This window comes from Erithacus rubecula, assembly GCF_903797595.1.
Source record: "Erithacus rubecula genome assembly, chromosome: 2".
NCBI classification, from domain to species: domain Eukaryota; kingdom Metazoa; phylum Chordata; class Aves; order Passeriformes; family Muscicapidae; genus Erithacus; species Erithacus rubecula.
The window spans coordinates 10,642,086-10,664,590 of NC_136685.1; the positions used below are offsets into that span (position 1 = coordinate 10,642,086).

At 39.7% G+C, this 22,505-nt stretch overlaps 2 protein-coding genes across 6 annotated transcripts in view; one reads left to right on the forward strand and one right to left on the reverse strand.

The window, feature by feature from the left end:
• Window positions 1-354: 354 nt before the first annotated feature.
• GEN1 (GEN1 Holliday junction 5' flap endonuclease) lies at window positions 355-18,493 on the reverse strand. 3 transcript variants are annotated; one of them, XM_079298115.1, is made up of 14 exons: window positions 18,161-18,493; window positions 15,149-15,346; window positions 13,478-13,664; window positions 11,928-12,104; window positions 9,666-9,776; window positions 7,738-7,811; window positions 7,153-7,244; window positions 6,196-6,346; window positions 6,040-6,076; window positions 5,858-5,938; window positions 4,948-5,078; window positions 4,032-4,093; window positions 3,358-3,501; window positions 355-3,139 (listed from the first exon to the last, which is right to left on the reverse strand). In XM_079298115.1, the coding sequence occupies exons 2-14, from the start codon at window positions 15,307-15,309 to the stop codon at window positions 1,734-1,736; spliced, it is 2,814 nt and encodes a 937-aa protein (XP_079154241.1). In that variant the 5' UTR covers window positions 15,310-15,346; window positions 18,161-18,493; the 3' UTR covers window positions 355-1,733. The 3 variants fall into 3 exon arrangements, with proteins under 3 accessions (XP_079154241.1, XP_079154240.1, XP_079154242.1); XM_079298114.1 differs by lacking the exon at window positions 18,161-18,493 and adding an exon at window positions 15,859-16,376; XM_079298116.1 differs by lacking the exon at window positions 18,161-18,493 and having other exon boundaries at window positions 13,478-13,600; window positions 15,149-15,283.
• Window positions 18,494-18,503: 10 nt separating this feature from the next.
• Window positions 18,504-22,505, forward strand: part of SMC6 (structural maintenance of chromosomes 6) — a 32,361-nt gene continuing 28,359 nt past the window's right edge. The window contains exons 1-3 of one of the 3 annotated variants that reach the window (XM_079298112.1): window positions 18,504-18,646; window positions 19,766-19,914; window positions 21,782-21,899. In XM_079298112.1, the coding sequence (XP_079154238.1) occupies window positions 19,771-19,914; window positions 21,782-21,899 (262 nt within the window). In that variant the 5' untranslated portion in view covers window positions 18,504-18,646; window positions 19,766-19,770. Of the gene's footprint in view, window positions 18,647-18,805; window positions 19,093-19,629; window positions 19,915-21,781; window positions 21,900-22,505 lie in introns of those variants that run through there. The other 2 variants (XM_079298111.1, XM_079298110.1) reach the window with 2 other exon arrangements.

Genomic DNA, 22,505 nt, shown 5'->3' on the forward strand with positions numbered 1-22,505 from the left:
AAATCCACACATTCTGGGTAAAATTGAATGATCCCCCAACAGAGCACATTCCCATGCCCTGGGAGGGAACAAAAGTGATGCATTCACATGATGTTGGTGTTTTTAATTAAGGAAAATTTAAACCCTTGATTTCAACTTTCAGTATTCAAAATAATCAGCAAGGAAAAAAAAAAAAATCATACATAACCAAGAATAATGTTTTTCCACAAAAAAAACCCACTCAGATCTCTCCATTAGGAATGATTCCCTGCTCATGGCATGGGGGTTGGAACCAGATGATTTTTAGGACCCCTCAACCCAAACCATTCTGTCATGCTATGAATCTCTCCCTTTAAAATTCCCAGGTGACTCCTACTCATTCACAACACTATTCTTCCAGCTACCCTCTAACATCAGCTAGGTGCATAAGAGTCTCTAGAAGACAAAGACCATCTTCAAAACTGAAAAAAAAACCAAAACAATATTTCTGACTTTTCTCATTTCCAGAATACATTTCTCATTTGGAAAACCAATTATAAATATTTTTTTTCCATCTTCCCACAAAGTAAACTAAGAAACTATTATTTTGGCTAATTACAGGCTATGTTAGCTGTAGACTACCTATGTCTTCCTTGGACATATCTGGAATTCAGCTTCCAAACTTGATCCTTGACCATTATGAAGAACTGACATTTTCACTAAGGCACAGATATTCTAAATTTCTCTTGATAACAATATATAGTTGTCTTCTTTCTGAAGAAAAAGTTACTAACACCTAAATACAAACAAGGAGGCATTCCTGCAACAGGCAACTGTTGAAGAAAACAGAGATTGCTTCTATAATAAAGAGACAGGAAGAGCACCTTCAAAATCATTATTCAAGTTTCCCCTTCTAAAAAAAACCCTAACATGATCTTATTCAAAGAACTCTCAATATAATAATTAGATTTTCTGTAACTTAACTTGCACTCTATTATGAATTGAAGTGAATGTTAAATGGGATTTCAACCTTCTTTCAGAAAAAATGCCATAATTAAATTTAAATTTAATTATATTTCATAAAAACAGTAATGAAATTTCCTTAAATATTAGATATGACAGCTACAACACCAGGGTATCATTACATGGCTTATTCAATTCTTTGGAAGAGGCACACCCCTGAAGAGCAGCTTATTATGGGGCATGGCAGACACAAATTTAGCCACCCTGTTAAGTACATCTGCTGTGTGTCTATCTAGTCCTTCAGAGATGGCCAACACAACCAAAACCACAGGATTTCAAAACCCATTTCAAAACTTGCATAATTAAATTAGTGGTAGAATTTCAGTTTAAAAATGCTGCATCAGTCTTATTAGGAGTGTCCAACAGCATTGCAGGCACTGTTCCAGTAAGTGGCTTTATAAGCAAGACCAATACCTGTACACAAAATCTGCACATTTGGTTGGCAAAAAAACACCTTTTTTCTTAAATAAATCTTCCTCATCTTTGCATACTGTATCCTGATGCTTAGGTAACAAGTTCAGAATATAAACACACCCGGAACAACTGGTACTTGCCTATAATCAGCTGGATTTTTGTTAACATTTTAATTTCCAACTTCAGCTCCAGTGACAGCATTTCCTATTCATGAAAACTGTGTCCATATAAAATTGATACATACTGCAGAAACTTTAAGAAAGAACTTTTCAAGAACTGACAGTTAACTGATAGTTAACTGATAATTAATTGCTATCATAATCTATTTTATGGAGAACTTAATTGATTTTGATTCTTCCTTTCAGTCTTTCAGACAGGGGAAGGGGACTGTCTGCCCACGCAGAAGTCAGAACAGCACTTTTGTCTTGCTGTGTGGGAGAACCCAATCTTTCAATTGGTTGCTCTGGACTTTGGGAACAATTAACTTCCTCTACAGCGGATGGTTTTAGAGATACCTGCACTGAGAAACTATTAACAGCTTCCTTTAAATTAGTGGTTTTCTTCTTCCCTTTAATTATAAGGGCTGAGTCACTGTTTGTCCTTTTACTAGTGACAACACTGCTCCTTTTCTTTGTAAAACATTTTTTGAACTGGCCAGGGTTCAGTTGCCTTTTCTGCTGGTCATAAACCAGGATTTTATCCACGTGTCCATCATCACTGTCTTCACTAGAGGAGCATCTGTTCTGACAGACACTCTTTTTAAAAGAAGCTTTCCGAGAAGTTTCAATACAAGCTTCTTTAATGTGACAGCCAGTTGTACCTGCTGGCTTTTGAGATGCTGGAAGCATTTCACACTCAGGATGAAGAGTCTCTGTTGTTTGCCCACTGAAGGCTAGACATGCTGCCCCACTTATATAGGTTTTTTTTTTCACCATTTCAGCCAGCATGTCAGTTTTTTTGTATGCATCTTGATAGATACGCCCGCTGGATTCAGTTGTGGAGTTTTCTGATAGAACATTTTTACTTTCCTGCACTAGGTTATTTAACTGACATGAGGAAGAGACATGATTTCTATCAGGATTCAATGTTTCTTTTGATTGTTTAAAACAATTCAAAGACTGCAGCTGCACTAAATCTTCAGACAAAGGCTGTGATGAAATGGGAGCCTTCTTAAGTATTCGCTCGCTTAAAGAGCACTCCTGAAGTTGTCCCATAGCATCATTTGAGAGCAAATCATCTTCACTACCAGAATGCATATTAGACTGTGCAACATCTGAATATTCTGAGCTGTTTCTTACTGTTTCATGACTTAGTGGGTGTGAGTGTTTTATGCATGTGGTGAAGTCAGCTGCTGGGTCATGGTTGTCACCTCCATGGGCTGGTGAAGTGCTGGAGGAGGTTCCTTTCCCATCAGCACTGCTCAGCTGCAGACCAGCTGGTACAGAGCAAGAGGATGACATCCCTGAATACTTAGTGCACTGTGAGGGCACAGATGAGTCAGCAAGAGCTGATGCTGATGCTGACACATGAGCTGTTGATGTGAAGGAAGTTGAAGGCAATGCTACATCTTTTGATCCTGTACTTCTCTGCTGTGTCTGATCTTCTGGGGCAGCTTTTGTATCTGACATGGAGTGCTGCCCAGGAAGAAGTCTGTATGTAGGCTTTAAATTCATTTGAGACAGAAGACTGGTAACTTCATCATAAGCATTTGGTAATACCTTTTCTTCTGGTCTGTCTTTCTTTTCTGAAAAGCAAAATAATAAAAGTGCACTTTGAATAGCATATAAATCACAGTTCATATTTTTCAGTGTAAAAGTATAGAATAGCAGGATTAAAGCATGACCTCATCATGACCTCATCTTACTTTGGCATGATATTGTTCAAGAGTGGAAAAAATATTTTTTGCTTTTTTGCATTCTGCCAAGACACATAAATTCATTGGAAACAACCTTCTTGACTTACTTTTCTGTTTCTTCTGAAGAACTTCTGATTTTTCCACTTGATATAGGGCAACAACATCAGGATAAGCAGCCTGAAACAAAGACTCTTCTTCTAGTGTGACTACAAACAACTCCACAGGCTCATCTTCTGGATCAACATAATGTTCTGAAAAAATAATGAATGTACTTTGTCTGTACTGAATGTCAAAGTAGGCAATGAAAAACCAAACAAAGATTTGAGTACAAAGAAGGTACATAAAAAGTCAATAGTATGATATTTGAGATTTATCTACAAGTAAAGTTTTTTTTCTTCCTTCCAGTCTCCTGGCACAAATGGACACACTACAGGGAGGAGGCTGGTAGCACAGAAAAATTTCTGGCTAAAAAATAGTAACAGCTTCAGGTACATAGTGAAATAAGGTATGAACTACACAGTTCAGCTTTTATTAACATGTACCAGAAAAAGTAGCTGAAGACCAAGTCCCTTGTTTCTAGGTAATGTTTTTTTAATCTAAAGCACTGCTTTTTCTTTCAGGGTATGCAAAATTTGATGCCCATTTCCTGTTATTTCCACAAAACAGTTTCTTGTCTTGCCCACATTCCACTGCCTCAGAGTGTTGCCAAACCCATCCTTGTTAAATCTTGATTCTTCTATGAACTGTTTCATTCCATAATGTACATAGAAACCAGACCCACCTGGTTTTTGCCATTCAATTTCAAAACAAGGAATTCCATTTTTAATACGTGTCTTTACAATCCTGTAAGAAGAGAAAGTCCATTAAATGACTTAAATCTAAAAATATTTTAATATTCTAATTTGGAATGATTCAGAGAAAAAAAAAAAAAAAGGGGGGCAGGGAGAATTTGGGCTTCATTTGGGAAATGTAACCATCAGATAAAATTAAAATAAGTCACAATTCTCTTCACAAAGTGTCTGCCAACAGACACTGTAGATTCTAGAAGTTGACTTAAGTTTAAGGAAAGACTAGATCTTTAAAAAATAAATTACATTGAGGGCTGACAGAATAAGGAAATACTAATTCTGGCTCAGTAAATTCCTAAGTAACAGAAGTCTGGATGGTGGGAAAATATTCTGGAAGAAAGTAATTACATGCTTATTTTGCTTTTTCTTCCCTGCAGGTCCATTTTTAGTAAGAGTATAGTTGGCCATTTTTATATTCCTAAATGTAGCAGATCTGAATGAAAAGCAGTGTTGACACATAATAATACAATGACAGCTGGTAGGTCTGATAAGCAATCAGACAATATGACTGAATTTGCAGATGCTCATTTCTAAGCCTGAACTCTGATTTTGAGACACAGAATTAAATTACATGTCTGCTAAGAACCTGAGCAGAGGACCTAGGCAGATGCAATGAAAAGGAACAAAACAAAACACAAGCACTGCCAGTTAGAAAGAAACTGCTCTATGTATTACTTTGTGCAGCAGTGGTAGAATTGGTGCACTGATCTGAGTTTTTACCTCTATTCAAAACAACTCGAAACAAAGATGGAAGAAAACCTTTTTTTTTTTTTTTTTCAGAAAAACCTTGTGTTTTTTATCTGCCAGCAGAAGTAAACATATTAAGTTCAAGAAATCAAGCTACATTACCGTATTGCCTGCAGTTGTTTCGAGTCAATGTATCCAGATTTTCTCTGGATCATATCATAATGTGTCAAAAGGGCTAACAGCTTCTTACAAGCATAATGTTTGGTCCATTCCATCTTCTCTGAAGCAAATAGCTGTTTGTATAAAAAAAAAAAATCCCAAACTTTAAAACATTCTTTATTTTGTTAGGTAACATGCTTAGATAGTTATGTAGTTGGGACACTGGGCTAAAGTATCTAGGGTGCTTTTATACATTAGTGTAAGGCTCCACAACACCTCACTGCCAAGGGAGGGAACAGCCATCCCCACCAGGGCACTCTCATCAGCTGGCAGTGACAAGCCAAGGGAACAGTGGTGTGGTGGCAGCAGCAGGGATAAGACAGTTGTTAAACACCTTGTCAGACTGACATCAGCTCTGCCAGGAGCTGTGAAAATTACAGATTTCATATGTAAGACAATGAACATGGATTTTCATTAAAGCTACTTTGTTTAACTGTGATCTGCTGTACTGTCTGTAATTCTTACACTGTCATCAAACCTAAAAAATGAAACATTGTAAAAGATTTGGTTTTGCCAATAAAAAGCAAATAAGCCTTTCTAGAAAACAAGGTTAATGTGCATATATTAACACCCTCACCCCATCTAGCAATACTGGACAATGAAAAACAAAACAAAAACAAGTGAGTTTTCTCTTTCTTCCAATTTTCTATCTACCTATTTACAGCAACTTATTTTTTCCAAAGTCTTCAGTTTTAGGCTTTCAAAACAGTGAGGTATATTAAGATGTAGTAGCAAGATTCTTTAATTATTATTTCAAGTAAAATTACCAATGAGCATCACAACTATCAGAGATGCCTTCCTTAGTAATAAATAAAACATTACAAAGCTGATTATTCCATATTTTGATATATACCTGAAAGGACAATAAATTTGGCCTTTGACATTCCTTTATGTTGGTCAATTTATTCTTGTTCACAAGAAACTCTTGGATAACCTTGAGATAAAACATAAAAGAGACTGTTTAGGAGAGAGCAAAAAGCTGAAATTTCAACTAACTGATTGAAACAATTGATATTAAGTAGGCTTGTTTGTTACCTCAGAGAATGGAAAGCCCTCACAACTCTTGGCTTTTCTGCAGGTAAAAGCAAATGTGTTAGGAACAGAGGAAAAATGGCAAAAAATGGAGAATCTAAATGCTCACCCTGCATACGAATGCAGGGAAAAGCAATTAAATTTTCAGGTCATTCCTACTTTCTGATACTGTCCTCCACTGCATTTGCTTGTTTCACTTGCTCCCACTGATGCCATGCACAAGGGCAGCAGTGATTGGAGTCACTGGGTTTGCAGCATCTCATGTTTTCACAGAATTTACATCCATTGTGCTCATGTTCCTTGTAAGATCCTAGAGCAACAGACACAGAGAGTGAGCAGAAAAGGGGTTCCCAAAATCTCCAAAGCTATAAGGCCAATATTACAAATACAAAGCTCAGAACACATACTAATGTGATGTGAATAGCAGCTGTAAGCAGATCTGAGTGCATTAGCTGCATTTAGAGATCTACACTGAAAACTGAAAAAGACATGCAGGCTTCCATTTTTCTAAAGATTTTTCCCCTCAACAGTTTCAGATCTTAAGCTGGGAACTTATTATCAAAAAACTACAGAAGTAATCTGTGATAACCTGGAAAACACTTATGAGTAATATATTTGAATCATTTCCTTCACCAAACAATGGACATGAGTATGTTCACTGATCAAAGATGATACCAAAATCCTTGGGATTAATTTATTTTTGAGAAAACACTGCCACAAGCCTCAGCAGTGATGGGATTCAGTCCTCTTAATCTAGGACCAGTTCAAGCAACTAAAGAAAGAGTTGCTGGGCAGTATAGAGTATAATATGCTGTCTTTACTGATCATGTTAAAAAGGCAAATATCTGGGATCCCACAACAGCATTGTGACAACATTCCATTTGCTGTCAACTATTTTCACATTTGGAGAAAGTAAGTCCCAAGCCTTAGAACTGTTTATATAAGGTTACATGTACACAATATTGAAAATGTGAAGATGGAAGCTGAAAAGCTTTTTAAATGCTAATAGAAAAAAAACCCATAACCCAATAAAACAAAAACCATGACCCCACAATAAAAAGCAAGCAATTAGGCTAAAAGTACAGCTCAGCACTTTTCACAACTTTTCACACTGACCTGGATGGTGGCACTCTGAACAGTGAATTACCCTTTTAACAACCACAGGTGGATTATCATCATATTGAAATTGTTCCTTCCACTGCTCAAACCTGAAAGGATGATGTTTAAAGGATAAAGAAATATTTTTTGCTTTCACATTTGAATCACTGAAAAATAATCTCTTTATACTTCTCAAGCATTTATCTAAAAAACAGTTTTTCAACTTATGAAACAGGGTTCTTTTACAGTAGGTCGTGTTGGATTTCTAGCACTGACACACACATTATGATAACAAATACAGAAAGCACTTGGTATCTCAAATGCTAATCTACAACCCAATTAAAAATCAGTAATTCTCATCAGCCCCTAGTACTTTCACCCCAGTATATCAACTTATACCTGCTAGCTCAAGAGCAAGGAGCTGGCCATGTTTAAAAAAAAATAAGACTTGCCTAGCAAAACACTCAATCCCCTTAGCAAACACAAGGTAAGGAATGTGGTAATATCCTCCCTAACTGAAGTATTGCAAATATTGTCTTGGAGCTGAAGTACATGCTATTAAGTCTTTGAATAAAAAAGCACTTACATAAATTTCCATTTTACCTTTGCAGTAAGTTTTGACCTCGCAGAGTCTCAATTAACTTTAAAGCTTGTTCCTTCCCTACTCCTGGAACCCCCTATAGAGAAATATGAAACATTTTTAAATTACAAACAAAATATCACCAAAAAAATTACATAATGTAGAGAAATGACAAAAAATTATTTCAGATGTTGAGAATAAATTGAGAAAAATATTTTTGACCAAGTTTAAGGGCAGATTACAGCCATACTACCAGTGTAATACACAAGATGTTCTTATGCTCAACAGCACCTCAGATAAAAAAGGAAAAGAAAGAAGTAGGAAGCAGTAATAAACTAAAAGAAGTTCAATTCAGAATAGAGAGCGAAACACTGATACAGGTTGCCCAGAGAGGTGGTAGATGCCCCATTCCAGAAATATTCAAGGTCAGGTTGGATTGGGGCTCTGAGTGACCTGGTTTAATTGAAGATGCCCCTCACTGCAGGGGGGTTGGACTAAGTGAATCTCAGAGGTCCCTTCTGACCCAAACTACTGTACCAGTCTATGATTTAAAACACACATATTGCTTTCCAGTTCTTTCCATCTTCACTGTATTTTGCCAAGAATCAGTACACCTGATTATAAAGATTGTATCAAGTGTACTTTCTACAGCATCATTACAAATAAATTTGCATTTATTCAGCTGTAATGGCACAGCTGAATACATACAACCATTTAAAATAAATCTGCATTTCAAACCAAGTCCTCACTGGACTACAGTCAGACATTGAAGTAAAGTCAGATATTCAGCTTTCCAAGGAAAACATTATTTTGGTGTATTTTCAACAAAGTAAGTGCAATTATAGTGTGGCATTCTCATTTATCTGTTCTGCCAATCTCCATTCCCAATGCACTTCCATAATTCAGCTTTCTTCACAAGTTTCTGTTTTCATCTACTTTGCTGAGCTGCAGTAACTCAAAGGACCTGACATCACATAATGGTGACACTTTAGGACTATGTAAGAACCTGGCATATTAGGAGCTGCTTTGCTACAATAACCACTGATTATCCACTGATTTTTTTACTCCCTTTCTTTACACAGTAGTAACAAACTATTTAAAGATTTCTACAACAGAAGAAGAAAAAAAAAAAAAGACAAAAACAAAAAACCCAAGACAAAGATAATGAAATATTTGTTTTTTCCACAGTATCAGTTGTTTAAAGGATAGTTTTATCAAATTGGGACATAATTATTTAAGAATAACTAGATATCCACTGCAAGTCTGAATGGGAATAACCTTGGCCTGAAGTCACTAAATTATGAACTGCATGGAAATTATCCCACTTCTTTTCCCTTTCAAATAGCCATTACAACAGCTTCTGTTCAAAGTCTCAAAAAAAGAATTCAAAAGTTTACAGGAAAGAAAGAAAAAAGTGAAGTAGTAATGAGTGAGATTCCTCTCAATTAATTAAGTAAACTTCCAAACAGATCAATTTTAATTCTTTGTAAATTATATATTTACAAGCAAAGGAACAGAGATACATACAAATTGCATCCAGAACTGCCTTTACTAATAACTACAGCTTGAACCTATCACCAATAAGTCTTCCAAAGAGCACAGACAAAACCATTTTTTCTCATTTTCCACAGTTCCTCTGCCAAGGATGTACTTGTATGTCACTTGCTACAAAGCATCCTCATAAACAATGGAGTTCTCACATCATGGCTCAATGGAATCAGCATCTACACTTTTGCCTCCACCTGCATTATAGAAAAGGTTTGGAACAACACAGAACAGTCTTAGGAAGACTGATGTTCATCAACCATTTTGAGTATCTTTAGCCTTTTACTACTGGATCTCAGTAATCATGCACTGCATAAGCTTTCCCAGGATGAACATCTCCCTTGATAAACTTTGTTGTTTTTCAAGACAGTGTAAGTACCAAATAAAAAATAATTATATTGCTTACCTTTGGAAGATAATCACAGCCCAGAAGAACTGCTAGCCCAATCAAAGACTCTCTGTCACAACCAAGTTTCTCTTTAATAGAGGACATTGTGTAACTGTCAAGATATGGATCCTGCAAGAGAAATTTATTGCATATTATTTCTGTTATACCAGGGAAAGAACTGCCCTACGTCACATTCAGTTGGGATTGTTTACTCAGCCCTATTCACCCACACCTGCAGGAAAGGGTTCTACCCCATAAGAAGGGTTTAACAGGGAAAAAAAAAATAAACTGCCATTAAAATTTATAATGTAATGCATGGACACCACATGGACAAGCCCTAGAACTTCAAGTATGGGCATCAACTGTTGATAGAAACTAAAATAAGCCACAAGGTCCAGCATCCAGCTGGATAACCATGTTACATGATGGGTGAGCAAATGGCTCACAGCTCAGGCACAGGGTTACAGTGGATGGGGTTAAATCAAGCTGGTGACCTCTCACTCAAGGAGTTCCACAGGGCTTCTATCCCCAGTCCACTTCTCACCATCTTCATTAACATCCTGAACTTGATGCCAAAAGGGTTAATTCAATCTCAGGACTGGAAGGAATACTAAGTTTACCAACAACACTAAATTGGGGGGAGTTGTTGACTCCCTGAAGGGCAGAGAGACAAACTACAGGAGTTTAACAAGGGGAAGTGCTGGATTCTGCACCTGGGATGAGGCAACCCTGGCTGTGTGCACAGATGGGGGAAAGAGAGGCTGGAGAGCAGCACTGCAGAAAGGGCCTGGGGGTCCTGGTGGATACAGAGCTGAACATGAGCCAGCAGAGCCCTGGAGCCAGGAGGGACAACCCTGTCCTGGGGACATCAGGGACAGCATCACAGCCAGGCAAGGGAGGGATTGTCCTGCTCTGCTCTGGGGCAGCCTCACCTGCAGTGCTGGGACAGTTTTGGGTGCCATAATATTAAAAATACATTAAGCCATTAGAGAGCATCCAAAGGAGGCAAAAAAAGATAATGAAGGGCCCTGAGGGGAAGCCGTGTGAGGAGTGGCTGAGGTCTCTTGGTCTGTTCAGCCTGGAGGAGACTGAGTGGAGACCCCACTGCAGCCTTCAGCATCCTCACAAGGGGAAGGACAAGGGCAGACCAGACACTGATCTCTGATCTTTTCACTCTGGTGACCAGTGACAGGACTCGAGGAAGCAGCATGAAGTTGTGTCAGGGGAGATTTGGGTTGAGTATCAGGAAAAAGCTTTTCACCCAAAGGGTGGGCACTGGAACAGACTCCCCAGGGAAGTGGTCACAGCACCAAGATACACCTGACAGAGTTCAAAAAGTGTTTGAACAAGGTTCTCAGGCACTTGGTGTGACTCTTGGGGTGTCCTATGCAGGACCAGGAGTTAGACTCAATGATCCTGATGAGTCCCTTCCAGCTCAGTATATTCTACGATTCTAGGTGCTTTTCACTGTTTACTACCTAGAGAAAAAGTGTGACAAAACTCATACCAAATGCTAGTGGCTGTGCAAATTGTTTCAGGAAGTAACATTTTTAAAATGCAGGTAAACATTTCAACATACTACTTAAGTAAAATAAGAGAAATAATAAAAACATTACCTAACATATTAGGCATAAGGTAAACGAATATTTGAAAGGTAAAGGAACTCAAATACAAAATGAAATCAAGATTAACATGAACTAAAACATAGGCCACTGCCTTCTTCCTCAGTCACTACAAAAAAGTCCCCCCACAAGCCAACAAACCAAAGTGATCCATTTTGCTAGAACAGATGCCCCTGACAGAAGCACAATCAAATTATTTTATATGCTGACCAATATATATGTAACTAAGTACACCTGAAAGGTTGAGCTTGCCTTCACTGTTGGTGATAAATGACAAGGAAGCTGAATGAAAGAACCAGGTCAAGGAAGAACTCAAACATGGTGTCATTAAAACAAATAACCTTCCATCAACCCTAATTAATTTTTAGAGTTAATTATTTGTAGTACATTTCTTCTCTTGATTTTCTCATATCTCTGAAGTATATCTCAACAAGTTTTTCAGATGAACTTTATAAAGTAGTTTTTCTCTCACAGCCAATACAAGAATTACCAGTGAATCAAATAAAATGTCTCTGTCTTAAACATACTACTTTAAACAAACTCAACTACTGCAAGGTAAGTTTAATAATATGTAAGTATTTTTTTCAAGTGTCTTCTTCCTATTTGCATTTCTGTAAAGAGTCTACAGAACGGGTGGGAACAGTGTGAGGTACACTACCTTAGCATTCATGGCAAAGTTCCTATAAACTGTTTGAGCTCCATACAAGAAAACATCTCCATCATTGGTAATGCAGCCATCAACAAGTCCTTTTGCATTTAGGTAGGCACACATTGCCTCTGCTTCTCCAGCTGCTTGAACCCAAGGGACACCCAAACACTCCAGCAGTTCAAGACACTAAAAGGAGGAACACATAACGAAAGAGGTTGAATGCTGAGCTATTAAATTCACTTATTAGCATGCATTTTCTCAGACACAAGTGCAAATAAAAACCACTACTGTTGCTCCACCTATATAACACTACACCAATGAAAGGACTACTTTAGCAAAAAAATAATTTCCTGTAACAGTGAAAAGCAAATATCATCAAAGAGCTAAGGATTAGTTACAGGACTTGAACACAGCATGATTAATGGCCACTCCTTCACAAAAATCTTTACACTTTAAATTGATATTTAGGGATGGTTTCCGAAGAATTCCCTTCCCAACAAGTAGTAACAAAGGAGTATTTATCTTTGAGAATAATACTATTTACTCAAGCAGTAATGCTGAGCCAGAACAGAAATCTTCCAACAGGTGCCAAACTCGCCAAGAGTATCAAGCAGAAAAGTACAATGCTGTCATCCTACCAAGACTGGACCACTGTACAAGAAACACACTTCAGAGAAAATATTTTATTTTAGAATTTAAGAATAAAATCTGAATTAGTATGTACAGTCTAGTGAAGCTCTGAGTGTCCATAAATTCAACTCCATAAAATTTTGAATAGATAAAGATGGTTAATGGGGGTGGGAGGATATGAAGAAGTATAGAGATACTAACACCATAAAAGAACAGCAAAGTTAAATTTTGCAGTAAATCCTCAGTTATGGCTGGCAATCACCACAACACAACATGCACAGAAACATACCAATGAGAAAATTATTCTGACACCATTTCTCTTCTATACCACTTAACAGACGCTGTGAGGCCTGACTTCAAAGGTGCACATTCCTTCAAAACTCAAACTGTTGTTTTACATTTGTTGTGTATAAAGCTGTGAGAGACTGAAATGTTAGGGGTCAATGATTCAAACAATTGGCCATTTGCAAAAGCAGCTGAGGCCAGGTTTGCACCCCCCAGCCAAAGAGGAGGAGAGTTTCTGGGTGTGTGTTGGTGAAACCTCCCATCCAGTCTGCCACAGGGGTGCACACCCACCATGGGAGGATGTCCACAACAAACCACCCTTTGTTTACCAACAAGCTGATTTTTGAGCTGGGTGAGGCCAACAATAAACAGATCCTGTGAGGTGGAATAATGCTTTGCATCTTGCCAGTTTCCTCCTTTACACAACTGGCTCAGTGTGATGTACACAAAAGATGTACTCACCAGTCATTCCGTGTCATTCCACCCTAATCCGCCTCGAAGGAATCTGTTAACAAGCACTTCAGTTACCTCACCTTCAGGGGCGAGTTGCAGCAAAAGCTATCAATTATTTCACATTCTGATATTGAACTTGGTTAAAATTTCTTTCTATCACATTAAAAATACTTGAACACAAAGTTACTCACCTCTTTTAACATGGCTTTAAATAAAGATCTCCCTGTCCTTACAGGTCCAGCTTTTTTCGAAGGCCCATAGCGCATCTCATTCCTCTTGCTCATGGTGTCTGCTTTCAACCTGGGGGCCTCTCCCTCCATGACAAATACAAGTTTAATTCCCATTGATGAAAAGAAAGAGAACCGAAAAAACAGGTTTCTGCAATAAAGCAAAGTGTTCCATAAGCTGTACTCTTTGTGAAGAACTGATTTCTTTAGACATTTTCCTTATATCCCTAGTATTTTCCTGAGCTTACCACTGGAAAAATCCTAGCACTGTCTTTATTTCTAATGATTCTCTCACCCCCAAGCTAAACAAACCTCTGATCTATATTCCTGTTTTGGGCTGAAATTGTCATATTATGAAATTGCAGCAGCTTTACAAAATTCTCAGGAAAATACCACATAAGGACAAGAAAGATCTTTTTCAGGTGCAAAGACGTAAGCAAATTTAAAAGGCTTAATAAAATACATCCAGTATCCAAACCCTGCCTTCAAACACATATTTACATTGATTCTTTTGTATCAAATATTAACCCCAAATCTATCAATATAGGTACATCTGAAGTGACTGAATACTGTAGTATTGGACAGAATTATAGGTAATACTAACATGCCATTTATTTCATATGCAAATCAGCACCACTGAGGGGTGAATTTTACAAGGCTGCAGTAATACATATTTAGACCACAACAGTAAAATTAACAGCTGTCATATCAAACAGCATGTGCATTTACCAGTAACTCCAGTATTAATCTTTCAAAAGAAGTACATCAAACATTTACATCTCTTTGACTGACATGGAGAGACCATTATGCTAGATTTAATCTTGTACAGCTACTACCAGCAAAAAGCAGTAAGCTGGTCTTTGAAGCCAGTTCTATTTTCACAAATTATGTAAAAAAATCAATCCATACAGTAAGTTACTTGAAAATACAAATTCTCGGAAAAAAAAAAAAAAAATCCACTGTCTGAAAACAGTTTTTTGGTAGAAATCTGTTCAACCCTTTGTTTTGCTTTGGAGGTCTGGACTGATGCTTCCATTCCACTGCACACAGGACATCCTTATAAGAGTGATGTAATGACTTTGGTCATGCTGTCAGTTTTATAGGCAATTATCCATTGGGATTTGTAAGTATAAAACATTTTAAGACATTATTCGCAGAAAATGCTGAGATTTTGTATCATGCTGCTATTTCATATTCTGCTGAATTCAACAGAAGTCACAGGAGTGTATAACACCATCAAGTAACTCAGTGCTCTGTATTGGCAACCAATAACAAGCACTGATGAAAATTGGTGTTTTCATTTTTGTTAGCTCTGTTTGCAGAAATTAGTGTTTTGAAATTATAGATGCTGAGATATGCTCATTCCTTAGGTAAGTCATTTAAATTAAAAATATATATGTATCTTTCAAGTTTGTTCAAATGCCTTTAGAGTGATTTAAACATATTTAAATCAACATGGAGGTCTACTTAGAATTAACTTCAAACCCTCTACACATGTAGCATAAGTGATAACTGACTCAAAACACCAGTCATATGCATTTCAGAGCTACTCTTAGAATTCTACTGAATAAACAACATATTCAAATTATACAGCTCCAAGACTTTTGGCTCAAATCGTTTATATGGATACCATACCTGAGATGTGGCTTGGTAACCACTCCAACCATCTTTTTAACAGTCTGTGCTTCACAAACCCACAAACTTAAATCAACAGCAAGTGTTTTCCCTCTGAGACTACTCATGTTGACAGGTTGTCTCACAGGCTCAAGGATTTGCCACAGATGAGTCACTCCCATTGTTTTAGCTTCCTTGTTGTCTGAAGGTAGATTTTATCTGTGAAGACCAAACAAAATAAAGCAGTTTCAGAATATGACATGAAGCAAAGTATTATGACTCTGAGGTTCAGAAGATAAATATATTTGCCACTAGAAGTTCTACTTTTATGAGGCAAGAACACTTGCAACCAAGTCTTTTAAATGTAGTGACTCCAGTTCAGAGGTGGTTTATTACCTTCTCCAAATACCTTATTTGGATTGAATAGTTGCATTACTAATAAGCTGAACACAAACAAAAACAAACACAGTTGAGGAAAAAAAAGAAAAAAAAAAAAGAAAAAATATTCATTTCCATGTCTCACATATGCCTTACATAAACACAATCCAAGTTTTATTAGGAAAAAAACCTCATAGGATTCTTAAGAGAATTACTTTCTGATTTGAGGTAGGATTCCCATTAAAATCTTCTTTTCAAATAGAAGTAGCTTAAAGCTATCTGAGGAATATTTACAATGACAACAGAATTTAAATTTTCCTTGCATTCCAAGATGATATAAGAAGGGTCAATACCCAGAAATTCTGTCTTGGGAAATTCAAGTTGGAGTCCAGGAAAAAAAAAAGATGGTATTGCTGCAGTGGTTGCTTACAGGCTGCAAACATTTTTAACATCCAGCAGGCATACTGTCCTGCTTTAATCCAATGCTGATGGAAGCCTCTCTGAGCAGGGAATCAGCAGTGACTGGCACTGAAATTTGGGAAGAGAACTCCAATGTATTATTAAGAAGACACAGTATTAAGAAGAAGGCACGACTTTATTCTGGCCCTGGATGCCTGGGGAATAGCTCCACCCAGCATGCACACCTGGCTCAAGACTGTGCACCTCTCTCTTGGCCAGGGATATCCACATTCATCTGAAAATTGCTGTGCTTCTGAACAACTTTCTACTTATGGCAGGCACAAAGCTCCAACTTACTACTTTAGGCAATTGCAGAGCCCTTAAAGGGGATTTGGGCAACTTGCTACTAAGCTCTCAACATGATGATTTCAGAATCTTCCTCCCAAACAAATATTCTGGCTTTTCTAACACTGTGAGGGCAGAAACACACCAGTGTGTAGGTTTTCACTGAGTCAGTTTGGGTATTGTGTGATTACCTATAGTGCATTAGTACTGTAAGTACTTAAGAAAACACACCCACTAGGAGATGCATTTCTTTCTTATGTTAATTTACTTATACAGCTCCACTCTCCATGGTATCCTCTTACCACACTCATTTTCTTCTGTTTTCATTATTCTTCTGGTTTTCACATCTTGCCAGTTTTATACCAGGCCTCTAGCATATATTCTGCTTTCCCCCCTCACAATACCAATTTATTCCTCCACTATCTTATGGTACAAAGTTTGTCTCATGCTTATTTATTTTCTCTCCTCTCCCAACAGTAGAATAGAAAAGCCAAATACAACCTGGGATGTTTTGCATTTCTTTCTGCTTTTGACACTACTGTTTACTCAGATAAATTAAAATGCTCATTTGAATAAATCAGACTAATGACCTGCTGGTGCTCAGAGATCTGCTTAAGACACAAGAGGAGCTAAGCCACTGTGTGGTCTCTCACATTTAACATCACAGTCTGTCAGAACAGCAAGCCTGCCTTTGGAGGGTGCATTCTTTTATACTCTAATTCTGTTTTAAAGCAAGGCAGCTATTCAAATCCAGGCTGTTTTTAAACCAAGTTCTAATGTTTAGATTTACTTGCAACACAACTTCGGTATCTAATCCATTGCTTTAACTACTACAATCACTCAACCTCATTTTAGTTGTATGTGTACAGAGTATTGCTTTTGTTGTTATATGTCAAGCACATAAAATTTGTCAAAAAAAAAAAAAAATTAAGCATACATTTACACAGTACAATCTTGAAGCCCAGGATGATCAGTTTCTCTGATGCATAGGGGAAGTACCCAAACCTTCCCAAAAGACAAGCATAATAATCCAGCTTCAGTGAGAGAACACCTAACAAAGAAAGGAAATATCTTTTTGGTATTATCATTTGGTTTCTGCTAGTCTGCATCAATACAATTTCTTAAAAAACAACTGTGTTAGCCAGTTTCTAAATATTGCTACGGAGTGTCACATGGTACTTAATTAATGGGAAAGACAAATACACTACAAACACCCCATATTTGGTTAATTACAAATAATTTTTAAAAGTATAAAAATTTGAAACTAAAAAAAAAAAAAAAAAAGCCGTCTTTTTAATTGTAATAAAGTACAGTTATTTGAGGACTAAGTTTTTCATATCCCATTGAATACATATCTAAGGTGAGCTATGAAGACCTACCAATCTTTGCCTTTTTTTAGTATATTTCTTAAATATTAAAATTTTAAATCCGTGTACACACAGTTCAACTACCTTGAATATGAATGATCTGTCTACTCGGATTTTATTTAAGAGCTCCGATCATCACAAGCCTCCAACCCTAGAGAGATGGCGATTTCCAAAGAAGCAAGACTGAACTTGATTTATTTTCATATACTAGAAATCACTGAAGATAATTAACAATAAACACCCCCCTACAAAACTTTCTCAATATCTCTTAAGGCCAGAATGCGCTAAACCTATAAATCTTTTATGGTGTTTTAAGACTACATTCTGCTCTATTAAGTTTTTTTACACAGCTAGAAATGCCAATTAAGTAAAAACAGCTACAGAAAGCATTTAACGCTGAAATTCAATTCACACAGAGGTACTTTCACACATTACCCAGGTAACTTGCACAGCCAGCCAAGCGCATGCTTCACGTCTCGCCCGGAGGCCTTTAAAAAGCAGCGAAACACGGCGGAGGAAAGAGGAAAGCCCAGGCGCCTTTCACAACTCTCCCCCTCTCTCTGCGTGACCCCAGCACAGCTTTGCCAATAAAGCCCAACAGCAGTGGCACACTCCAGCATTTCCAGATTCCCCTTGAAGGGCCTACAGACCTTCGGCGCCGGACGAGCAGAGCCCCGAGCAGCCGCCCGGACGCCGCGTTTGAAACTCCCGCCCCGCTGCGCCAGCGCTCCGCCGCAGCCCCGCAGGAACCGGCGTGCCCGAGCTGCCCCGGGCTGCTCAGCCCCGGCTCGGGAGCGGCTCCCGCCTCCGCGGGGACCAACGGGAGCGCCCGGCGCCGAGCGAGCCCCGCCGGGCCCGGCCCGCCCCGCTCCCGAGCGGCGGCCGCTCCGCCCCACAGCCGAAAAGGCGCGCACGGAAACGGGCCCGCGGGAGGCGGAGCGCGCAGGCGCGCACTGGCGGCGGCTCTTCCGCCCGCTCCGGCCCGGCCCGCCCCGTCCGCCCGCCGCGCGGGGATCGGGAGCTGTCCCAGGTAACGGGCCGCGGGGCGGCGAGGGCCGAAGGGAGGGGACACAGGGGACGGGCGGCCCGTGCCGGGCGAAGATCCTCGCGGGCGCTGTCCGGGCGCGCCGCGCTCTCTGGGCGGGAGGGAGGGAGGGAGGGAGGGGAGGGGCGGCCTGGCGGCCGCAAGGCGGGGCAACGGCTGCCGCCCGCTCCTCCCGCTGCCCCGGGCCGGCGCCGCGGGTGCTGGCGCGGGTGGCCCCGCGGGGCCGGTTAGCGGTCGGAGCTGGCGTTTGTCACCCGCTGCCCAGCGTGGGCGCCCGGCGGGTGTGGGCGCTCCCCCGGTGCCTGCTCTGCCCGCGGACAGCAGCAGCAGCGGCCGCCCGGGCGCTCCGGCCGCCCAGGGACCCGCGTCCCTTTCCTAGCGGGTGGGGATCCTTCCGGGTCGTGCGGTGTTGCGAAAAGCAACAGGTAATCGTGGACTTGAGGGGATTTCTGCCGCTCTTTCGTTTTCGCTGTCCCTAGAGGAGACAGAGCTGCCCTCTGTGCCGCAGTGCAGTTCTGGGCTCCTCAATACGTGAGAGAGGTGGAGATCCAGCGGAGGGCTGTGGAAGATAATGAAGGGACTGAACATCTCTCTCATGAGAGCAAGGCTGAAGGAGTTGGGCCTGTTCAATTTCGAGAAAAGACTGCTGAGAGGGGACCTCAGTCTGTATGGATATCTAAAGGGAGGGTGTCAAGAGGACGGAGCAGGTTCTCCTTGGTGGTGCCGAGCAATAAGACTAGAGGCACAAACTGATGTGCAGGGAGCTCCACCCGAGCATGAGGAGGAATATCTTTGCTGTGCAGGTGAACACGAACTGGAACTGCTTTCCCAGAGAGGCTGTGGAGGTTCCCTTACTGGAGATGCTCAAAAAACTGCCTGGACACAATCCTGTGCTGTGCTGTGTGCTCTGGGATGGCCCTGCTTGAGCAGGGAGGTTGGGCCAGATGACACGCTATGTTCCCTTCCAGCCTTACCCATTCTGTGGGTAATTCTAATATTTGTTTTACCAAAGTAAATAATTTAGTAGGCCTGTGCTACCACCTGTAGGTATGTTGTCACCTAGAACACTGAAACCTATAATATGTCATTACTTTCAATTTTCAGTACTCATGGGTAAGAGAAAAGAAGAAAGTGTTTTAAATCCTGGGTCCCAGAAAAGGCAGAGAAAAGAATACACAGATGTACATAATGATGAATCCAGTGATGAAGAAACTTTAGAGCTCTCACCTAATGGTAGTCCCTCTTCACAGTCGGTGAGTAGTTTAAAAAGTCGTAGAGACAAAGATACAAGAAAAGTTCTGTGCTTATTGAAATAAATGTCTTGGATGTAGGCATCAGTAGAACAAAGATAAATGAAACTAAGCAGGAGGCTATTCTTATTTTTTTTGGATCATCTAGTTATAATAGTCGATCATAAAATAACAATATTCTGATTTAATAGAAGGAATATTGTGCAGTTGTTAAGTCAATGAAGGGAATGGATTTTGATAGAACTATGGTATATTTCATTTATGATTGTAGTAAAAGCAGGCAAAATATTTGGAAAACTATTTAATGAAAGAATAATACTTGTTTGTTTTGCACAGCTGACACTTTCAGATGTGTAAAAAAATCTAGTGTTTGAAATGCAAATTGTGATGGAAAAGAAACTTGAAAACTGGAATGTTATTTTTTAATGCTTTTCTTTTAGTAGTTGAATTTTAGTTTCATAGAAGATTTTTGAAAATTATTTTTGAGATTGCAAATACTGTCCTGTGTATTTAGACTGTACATTAGGAAACATTTCTTTATCAGTGGACCAGGCTTCTCTGAGGGATTGAACCTGTCTGGGTGCCAGGTGTGCACCAAAACCACTCTGTCACTGCCCTCCTCTCCTGGGCAGGGGAGAGAAGATAGAACAAAAGACTTGTGGTTGAGATAAGGGCAGGGAGAGATCACTTCCCACTAGCTGTCATGGGCAGAACAGACACAGCCTGGGAAAATTAACAGAATTTATTTACATTCAAATCAGTATTTGAGAGATGATGAGAAATGAACCCAAATCTTAAAACTCATTCCACTCCTTCTTAAAATTTCCCTCCATCCCTCCTTGGCTCATCCTCACTCCCAGTTTTTTTCTCCCCCCAACAGTACAGGCAGATGTTGTCTCTGCCACTCCTTTCTCTTCAAAGGGAGGATCAACATTCCTCCTGTGCTCCAGTGTGGATCCCTTCCACAGGATGCAGTCCCTCAGGAACAGTGTGGGTCCCCCATGGGGTCACAAGTGCTGCCAGCAAACCTGCTGCAGTGTGGGTTCCTCTTTCTACAGCCACAGCTCCTGCCAGGAGTCTGTTCCAGTGTAGACTTCCCATAGAATCACAGCATCTTTTGGGAATCCACCTGCTCCAGCATCTGCTGGATGCTCTCCATGGGCTGCAGGGGGATCCCTGTTTTGATGCCTGGAGGACCTCCTGCCCTTCCTTCACTAACCTTGGTGTCTGCAGGCCTGTTCCTCTCACAGATTCTCTCTCTTCTCTGGTTGCAATTGCTGCAATTACAATTTCCCTTTCCTGACTTAGCCTGGAGTTACTACCAGTTGCTGATGGGCTCAGCCTTGGCCAGCAAAGGGTCAGTCTTGGGGGTGGCTAGAGAGTGGCAATGGCTCTGTCAGACATGGGGATGCTTCTGGCAGGTTCTCACTGAAGCCACCCCTGTAGCTTCCTGCTCCTGCTACCACAACCAAAGCCAGTACAGCTTCCTAGAGAGATGCTTGGTGCCCCAAACCTGTCAGTATTTACAAGATGTTTGGACAATGCCCATAATAACATGCCTTAACTAGGTCAGCCAACTGTCAATCTCTTGTCTTAATATTTTGTTGTATTGATGTTAAGTTAGTAATAGGGAGAGCTGAAAGTTACTATGTGTGAAGCATCAGCTTTGGCAACTTTCTTTTTATTTGACTGTCTAACTGCTCTGTAGCAAGTGACTACACATTGTCATGAAAACCTTCTGTTTCTTTATGGGTTGTATCAACCAGTGTTTTATATCATTGTCATTTTAATTCTCATTGCACTTAAAATATATAAAGTTAATCTCATTTAAATGCTGACATAACTTGAGTTTTAATTGTTCATTCTTTAGCCTGATGGTGAAGTTGGGATAATAGAAAGTATCCAGCTGAAGAATTTCATGTGCCATTCAAACCTGGGGCCTTTTCAGTTTGGATCAAATCTCAATTTCGTTGTTGGAACCAATGGAAGTAAGTATTATTTGCATAGAGTCTTTATCAAAGAACACTTCTGTTAATATGTAGAAGATGTAGTTGTTACTTGAAAAAGAATTGCTAGCCATCTTTCAGGCATGGAAAGGGATTCACTTTAGAAATGAGGTACCACACAGTGTGTTAGAGGCTGGTGAATTAGGTCTTAAAGAAAATGTGAATGTAATTATTTTAATATCTAAATAATGCATAAATTTTATTTAAACTAAATGTACTTATATGTTTATTATTAAATGCACAGTAATTGTCCATGTGCCTGCAGTGCCCATCACTGAGTTTGGAGGAGCCACAGTGATTGTAATGAGGGTTTGAAATACTGCTGATAGTTGAAAAATGCTGAACTAGATCTGAAGCACATTCAGTAATAACCTGCTTCCTGATGGTTTCAGCTGCCCAAGGACATCCAAAATTTTCCAAATGAGTTGCAGTTAGCCTGGAGGAAGGGAAGGTGTGTGCTCTGCAGGGTGAAAGGTGTAACTGTGGGCAGCTGCTGCTAGAAGGAGTGCAGCCCAGGGGTGAGGATGGTGGGAGTGTCAGGGCCAGCAGGTCCCTCAAGTGTCCTGTCATTTAGCATTTCTTATCTTA